Genomic DNA, 7990 nt, shown 5'->3' with positions numbered 1-7990 from the left:
CGGCACTGTCACTGCTGTGGCCCGGGTTCGATCCCTGGTCGGGGAACTGAGATCCTGCAAGCCGCGCGGCGCAGCTAAAATTTAAATAAATAAATAAATAAATAAATAAAAATCTGAACCTGCCCTTCCTTGTTCAAAGTCCTTCTGTGGCTCCCCAGTGCCCTCAGGACAAAGTCCAGACTTCTTAGCCTGGCATTCAAGACCCTTTGCAACCTGGCCCTCCTTTAGCCACGCCTCCCCCAGGGCAGCCACAGGCAGGGGCAGGTGTTTTCTGAACACAGACACACACACAAATCCCCTAGCTCGGGAAGCCTGGCGTTCCTCACCTCTGTTTAGGAATGTCCCATTCCTCTATGCCCGAGGCCCACGATCAGACTCCCCTCTCCGTCGACCCTTCTCCTGTCCAGCCCCTCCAGGGTTCCGCCACTGGACGGGGGAGGGGGCATTACCTGCCACCCCACCCCCCATTCCAGCCAGGGGCTCAGGTCTCCAACAACAGAACCAGAGCCACTCAGCAACGCTGGAACCCATTCAGGGGGGCCTGGGGCCCCTCATCCCAAGCCAGGAGGGCTTCGGGGGAGGGGTGCACCCCCTGGCAGACTTGCCCTGCGGCCCAGGGGTCTGGGGATTGTCAGGGAGGTGGGGGTGAACCTCGCAGGGCGAGGCACGAGTGCAGTTCTCTTTCCCCCACTGGGGGGACCTCGGGGCCAGCGTCGGGGCGGAAGACCTCGGAAGCAGAGCCCGTGGGGCGGAGGTGGCGGCAGGGCAGTGTCTGGTGGCAGAGGCACCATGGCCACCATCCAGTCGGAGACTGACTGCTATGACATCATCGAGGTGCTGGGCAAGGGCACCTTCGGGGAGGTGGCCAAGGGCTGGCGGCGAAGCACGGGCGAGATGGTGGCCATCAAGATCCTGAAGAACGATGCTTACCGCAACCGAATCATCAAGAACGAGCTGAAGCTGCTGCGTTGCATGAGGGGCCTGGACCCGGAGGAGGCCCACGTCATCCGCTTCCTCGAGTTCTTCCACGACGCCCTCAAGTTCTACCTGGTCTTTGAGCTGCTGGAGCAAAACCTTTTCGAATTCCAGAAGGAGAACAACTTCGCGCCCCTCCCCGCCCGCCACATCCGCACGGTCACCCTACAGGTGCTCAGAGCCCTGGCCCGGCTCAAGGAGCTAGCCATCATTCACGCCGATCTCAAGCCTGAGAACATCATGCTGGTAGACCAGACTCGCTGCCCCTTCAGGGTCAAGGTGAGCGTGGCCATCCAGCCCTGGACGCTCTCCTGAGGCTGAGGTTCCCCTTGTCCTACCTCCCAACCCTGAGGTCACTCCCTCCCTGGCCATGATGGCTCTCCCCACCTCCTGGCTCTGAAATCCCTGTCTCCCCATCCCAATTCTGATATCCTCTCCCACTCAGCCCTGAGGTCCCCCCGTCCTTGTTCAATTCTTAGCTCAGCTCCTCTGGCCCAGTCCTGTCCCTGTGGGACTGACATTCTAGTGGGGGAGATAGAGTCGCCAAGGTAAATGAGTAAAATATGGTATATGAGTGAGAAGGAGACAAGATAAAGTAGGGAGGAGGAGGAGGTGGGGTGGTGATGAGTAAAACTTTAGACTCTGTGGTCCGGGAGGCCTCCCTGAGAAGGTCACATTTGAGGGAAGTCTTGAAGGAGGGAGGGACCTGTGTTGACATCTGGGAGAAAGTATCAGTGCAAAGGCCCTGAGGTAGGAGTGGGCCAAGTATATGTATTTGAGGAGCATTGAGGAAGCCAGTGTGGCTGAAACAGAGTGACTGAGGGGAAGAGGGAGGAAATAAGATCAGGGAGGTGATGGGGCCAGGTCGTACAGGGCCTTGTGGGCCACAGAAGGGACTTGGGTTTTATTCTGTGTAAGATGGAGCCATAGGAGGATCCTGGGCAGAGGAGGGCTGTGATTGGACGCAGGTGTTCACGGGCTCCCTCTGGCTGCAGGGACGGGGAAAGACTGAGGGGACAGGAGCAGGAAGACAGTGAGGGGTGACTGCCCCACTCCAGGTGGGAGATGTGGGTGGGACTAGAATCAGGGTAGTGGGAGGAGGAGATGTGGGTGGGTTTGGGGTAGATTTTCTTTTTTTTTCTTTTTTTTTGGCCACAACGCGAGGCTTGCGGGATCTTAGTTCCCTGACCAGGGATTGAACCTTGGCCCCGGCAGTGAAAGTGCTGAGTCCTAACCACTGGGCCGCCAGGGGATTCCCTCCGGGTAGATTTTAAAACAGGACTTGCTGGTAAATCTTATGTGAAGTGTGAGAGAGGAAGAGAGGGCTTGAGGGAGGAGGAAAGCCTGTTGGCCTGAGCGACTGGAAGGATGGCAGCAGCATCCTTCATCATGAGTTTGTTCATCAACAAACATTTTCTGAATGCCTGCTCTGGGCCTGACCCTGTGCTGGGCACACAGGCACCTCCTCTGCGCTGTCACAGGTCCCTGGATTCCCCCATCCCGGCTCTGACCCCTCTGTCTGCTGATGGGTTTGTTACTGTCTGGTGATGGTTCTGAACTAGGAGCATCGTGAGGGCGGAGCCAGGGGCATTTTGGTCACCACCATGTCCTCGGCATGTCCCAGCACAGCGCCTTCATGAAGTCAGTGCTAAACGAATGTCAGAGACACAGGGAGATACAGAGACAGGAAAAGGCAGATCATTCTGTCCCAACAGATGGGGGGATAGAGACCCAAGGAAGGAAAGTTTTCCGCAAACAAAGCAGGAGACAGACAGGACAGAGCCACAACTCCTGGCCAGCGCTGGAACCCCTACCGCATTTGTGGAGTGAATGAATGAATCCCACGAACGTTGACTGAATGATCAGGGTCAGGCAAGCTCTCTGGGACTCAGGCCTCAGCCATCTGTGTTCAGGGTCCAGATTAATAACCATTTCGTCATACTGCCTTCTGCAAATAGAAGGTGAGGGATAGCTGAATGAAAAGCAGAGAAACTCAGGGAGGGAAACGGAGGGAGGGACTAAGATAGAGTCACAGAGATTCAGAGTGAAACATGGCAGATCGCCCCAGAGGCATCGGGAGAGAAAAGGGCTTTCAGTCATTCACGATGTTAGTTCAACAGGTGTTCATCAAGCACCTGTATAAACCTGGGGCCCGTGTGGGGTGTTAACAATGCTTGATGGTGAAGACAGAAGAGGACCTGGGTGTCAGGGAGGTGTCCTTCTAGTTGGACGACCCAGAGATGGGGACAGAGAGAGACACTGAGAGTTGAGGGACACAGACAAGTGACGAAGAGGCAAAGAAAGAAAAGAGAGAGACACCAACAAGAGACAGAAAGAAAGAGAATGACAGGAATAAAAAGCCCATTCATTCATTCATTCGTTCACTCTTTACTGAGCCCCTACTGTGTGCCAGGCACTGTTCTAGGGATCTAGGGATGCAGCAGTGAACAGACAAAATCCCTGCCCTTGTGGGACTGATATCCTAGTTGGGTAGAGAGACAATGAACTCCATACAAAAGTAAAAATATGTGGTACGTGAAATGGTGTTAAGAGCTATGGAGAAAAGCAGAGGGCTAGGGAGGTGGATAGGAAGGGAGGGGTGTGCTGTTTTTAATAGGATGGTCAGCGGAGGCCTCCCTGAGAAGGTGACATTTGAGTAAAGACTTGAGGTGAGAGAGGGGAGCCGTGTGGACATCCGGAGGAAGAGCATTCCAGGCAGAGGGAACAGCCAGTGCCGAGGCCCTGAACTGGGAATGTGTCCTGCTTGTTCAAGGAATAGCGAGAGGCTGGTGTGGCTGCAGCTGGGTGAGTGAGGGGGAAGGTGGGAGGAGGTGCGGGCAGAGAGGGGACCAGGCAGATTGTTGGAGCCTTGTGGGCCAGGGTGAAGACTTTGGCTCTTATCACAGGATGTGGTAAAGCCACAGGAAGATTCTGAGCAGGAGAGAGACGTGATCTGACTTAGGTGGTCACAGGGTCCCTCGGGCTGCATGTGAGAAGCAGACTGGAGGGAGAGGGAGGAACAGGGAGACCAGCAAGGAGGCCCTTACGTTAGTCTAGACAGGGGATGAGGAGGACAGGACCAGGGTGGGGCTGTGGCTGGGATGCAGAGTGGGCAGGACAGAAGGTGTTCTGCTGGGGCTGCCCTTCTGTGAGAAGGTGGACGTGTGGTCCCTGGGCTGCGTCATGGCTGAGCTGCACCTGGGCTGGCCCCTCTACCCAGCCAGCAAGATTTGCTGATGGACAAGGCATGGGGTGAGAGAGAAAGAGACAGGTCTTTACCCTCATGGACATAAGTTCTAGGGGAGAGAAACAGAGACAGAGAGACGAGTATGCAAACAAGAGACAAAGGCTGGAGGAGACAGATAGGGACGTAAACAAGAGATCAAGATTCACAGATGTAGCGACAGTCAGATGGCAGATGCAGAAAGACACTGGCAAGAGACGCCAGAGAGGCCCAGATCGATCGGCTGTCCCGGCCAACTTGCCTCCCTCCCTCCGCTCAGGTGATCGACTTCGGCTCGGCCAGCATATTCAGCGAGGTGCGTTATGTCAAGGAGCCGTATATCCAGTCTCGCTTCTACCGGGCCCCCGAGATTCTGCTGGGGCTGCCCTTCTGTGAGAAGGTGGACGTGTGGTCCCTGGGCTGCGTCATGGCTGAGCTGCACCTGGGCTGGCCCCTCTACCCAGGCAACAACGAGTACGACCAGGTGCGCTACATCTGTGAGACCCAGGGCCTGCCCAAGCCCCACGTGCTGCACGCCGCCTGTAAGGCCCACCACTTCTTCAAGCGCAACCCTCACCCCGACGCCACCAACCCCTGGCAGCTGAAGTCCTCGGCCGACTACCTGGCTGAGACCAAGGTAGGGGGGCAGGTGGGGCAAGGGCCGTCAGCGTGGCAGCTGCCGCGTCAAGAAAAAAATCTAGGTTAGATCTCAGAGAGGACTGGAAGCTCAAGGGCCAGCTGCGGGGGTTGTCACAGCCAGAGGGATCCGAGGGACACCCCAGGTGGGACTCGAAGTCAGGGCAGCCTGTCCGCCACCTCTGTGGCTGTGGTCATCAGACTTGTGTGGCAAGAGTCTGGCTGAGACAGCAGAAAGGCCTGGAAGTTTGGGCCAGCCGTGGGAGCTGTCACAGCGAGAGAGGGGTCTGAGCGAGACCAAAGGTGGGACCGAAAGTATATGGCAGATCCTCTGATGACTCCTGAGCTGGTCGTGGTTTAAAGAATTTGGCAAGAATGGTCTGGGCTTGACTCCTGGGAGGCCTGAGGGCTGGGATCACATGTGGGGATCATCTGTGGCAGCAAGAGGGATCTGGATTTGATTCCAAGCAGGACTAGAGGTTTAGGGCAGCCCTTCTGCTAGCTGCTGGCAGGGGCTGGACCCATGGCATGGGGAAGACTGGAGGGCTGGGGTGAGGTGTGAAACTTGGGTCAGTGAGATCCCTGGGTTAGACAAGAGGAGGACCAGAGATCACAGTCAGCTGTCCTTCCTGCAGCAGTAGGAGGGGTCTGGATCAGACTAGCGGGGTTCTGGTGTTAGTGAGCAGGTGTGCCCCCCCCCCCCAGATGCAAGAGAGCTCCAAGTCAGACCATGGGCAGAACTGGAAGTCAGGGTTCCTGTGGGTGGACTTCATTGCCACGAGAGAGCTCTGGGCCAGACTGGAGGGCCCACCGGAAGCTGGGGGGTCATGTGTGGGCTCCACAGCAGAAGTACCTGGGACCCAAGTCCTGGACTCGATGTCAACCCCTGCCCCACCCTGTGTCCCACCAGGTGCGCCCACTGGAGCGCCGCAAGTACATGCTCAAGTCACTGGACCAGATTGAGATGGTGAACGGCGGCGGGGCAGCCCGTCGGCTGACCTTCCCCGACCGCGAGGCGCTGGCGGAGCACGCCGACCTCAAGAGCATGGTGGAGCTGATCAAGCGCATGCTGACGTGGGAGTCGCACGAACGCATCAGCCCCAGCGCTGCCCTGCGCCACCCCTTCGTGTCCATGCAGCAGCTGCGCAGTGCCCATGAGACGACCCACTACTACCAGCTCTCGCTGCACGGCTGCCGCCTCTCCCTGCAGGTGGAGGGCAAGACACCTATGTCTGTTGTGGCTGCCATGGAAGACGGGCCCCCGTACTACGGTCCGGCCGAGGAGGAGGAGACCGTGAGTCTGGGCAGCGGGCCTTTATTCCGGGAGGAGAAGGCTCCGGGCATGCAAAAGGCCATCGATCAGCTGGACGACTTGAGTCTGCAGGAGGCGGGGCGTGGGCTGTGGGGCGAGACCAGCACCGACGTCGTCCCCGACGTGCTGGCCCCACTCAAGGCCGCTGCTGCTGGCCGCTGGGTGCCCGACTCCGGCCCCGAGCCCATCCTGGCCTTCTACGGCAGCCGCCTGGCAGGCCGCCACAAGGCCCGCAAGCCCCCCGCAGGCTCCAAGTCCAACTCCAACTTCAGCAACCTCATCCGGCTGAGCCAGGCCTCGCCCGAGGAAGACGCCCCGTGCAGGGGCGGCGGCTGGGCGGAAGGAGAGTGGCGAGGGGCCTCTGTGGAGCCGCCTGCCATCCCGCAGCGGGACGGGGATGGGCCGGACATCAAGGACATGACCGTGGATGCTGAGGTGACCCAGGGGGCAGCTAGGATGCAGGTGGTTCTGGGTTCAGGGCCTCCCCAGAGCTCTAGGATCGGGGCATAGTGAAGCAACCTTGCCTTCCGTGCATTTGCATGGCCCACGGCTGGCTCAGGGTCCAACACACACTACCTGCCCACTCTCAGGATGTGACGAGGCTCAGTAAACACTAATACACCCGTAGGATGTGATGAAGCTCAGCAAACACTAACCCATATTAAGGCTGTGTAAAAACTCAGAACACAGTAATCCACATACGGGAAGTGATAGAGGCCGAGTACTCTGAACAAGGCCGTGGGACAGCTCAGCCACCCCCAGGAAGATGTGACAGAGCCTCAGCAAACACACCTACAGGACACATTAAGGTCTCAGCACACAGCATTTAAGCCTCCAAAACGGGATGAGGGTTCAGGATGTACAAAATCGTCCTCAGGAATTGACAAGGATGCAGTTGGGATCACAAGGAGTCCATGAGGGGCAGGATGGTTGTTCCGGGGTGGGGTGGGGGGCGCTTCTTGGCTGATGCCCATCTCTTCTCCCCAACAGAGGCCAGGCCCTGAGTTCTTCGACCTCAGCAGCTGTCCTGGGGAATGGCTGGGTCAGCCAGACTGGACCCTGGAGGGCGTCGGGGGGCCACGGGCTCAGGGGCTCCCACCACGCCACACCCACCCGCATGGTCCACCCCGGGCCACCAGCTTTCTGCAGCACGTCGGCGGGCACCACTGATGGTGACCCCACCCCTGCCCATCACTGGGTGATGCGCTAGCGGGGCTGGCATCGCCTCCTCAGAGCTATCCCCTGAACCGACAAATTATTCTTACAGAAAGATAATTATCCAGAAATTCCCCATTCTCCCCTCAACCCCCGGCTCACGGCGCATGCCTGCACACACACCCCGAACACAGGAGGGTTTTGGGGTCTGGCCCGTGGCCCCCTCGGCCAGAGGGACGCAGGAAGGGGGCTGCACCCCACTGGCCCTCAGCACACCGTCGGCCCTGCTGCCTCTGTTTATTTCAATAAAGCACCGTTCAGCAGTACTGCCTCACGCCTGTCCTCCCCGCCTGAGGCCTAGACTGGCACTGGGGGGGGGTTCAGGGGGGCACCCAGGCCCTGCTCGCTAATGCTGCACCCAGTCAGCCACTGGCTCAGGCTGGAGGCTGTGCTTGGCACACTGACCCATCCCTTAAATATGCTCAGTGCCTGGCACGCAAGAATCCACCCTCAGAACATTCTCAGTGCTCAGCAGATGCCAATCTGAGCTTGCCAGATGCCAGGTTCTCAGCGTCTGTTGACCTGTCTTTGCCACGCGTGACAGGCTTGGCATGCACTCATCCATGCTTGGGACGCGCGAAGTGTAAGTTCACTCAGCAGGTGTATGCAAATTCACGCTGGGTACGTGC

At 58.3% G+C, this 7990-nt stretch overlaps 1 protein-coding gene across 1 annotated transcript; it reads left to right on the top strand.

The window, feature by feature from the left end:
* Positions 1-789: 789 nt before the first annotated feature.
* Positions 790-7369, top strand: HIPK4 (homeodomain interacting protein kinase 4). Its single transcript, XM_061173428.1, has 4 exons — positions 790-1254; positions 4479-4835; positions 5745-6581; positions 7137-7369. Exons 1-4 carry the CDS (start codon positions 790-792, stop codon positions 7314-7316), a joined length of 1839 nt encoding a protein of 612 aa, XP_061029411.1. The 3' UTR covers positions 7317-7369.
* Positions 7370-7990: the final 621 nt, after the last annotated feature.

Source organism: Eubalaena glacialis, chromosome 18 (assembly GCF_028564815.1).
Source record: "Eubalaena glacialis isolate mEubGla1 chromosome 18, mEubGla1.1.hap2.+ XY, whole genome shotgun sequence".
In the NCBI taxonomy this organism is placed as follows: domain Eukaryota; kingdom Metazoa; phylum Chordata; class Mammalia; order Artiodactyla; family Balaenidae; genus Eubalaena; species Eubalaena glacialis.
Note: the sequence above shows the minus strand (reverse complement) of the source record. Positions and strands in the feature narration are given on the sequence as shown.

Coding starts and splice junctions, on each gene's coding strand:
- HIPK4 (XM_061173428.1), top strand. CDS start 790: ATGGCCACCATCCAGTCGGAGACTGACTGCTATGACATCATCGAGGTG. Junction 1,255..4,478: donor GCTGCCCCTTCAGGGTCAAG/GTGAGCGTGGCC, acceptor CCCTCCGCTCAG/GTGATCGACTTCGGCTCGGC. Junction 4,836..5,744: donor ACTACCTGGCTGAGACCAAG/GTAGGGGGGCAG, acceptor GTGTCCCACCAG/GTGCGCCCACTGGAGCGCCG.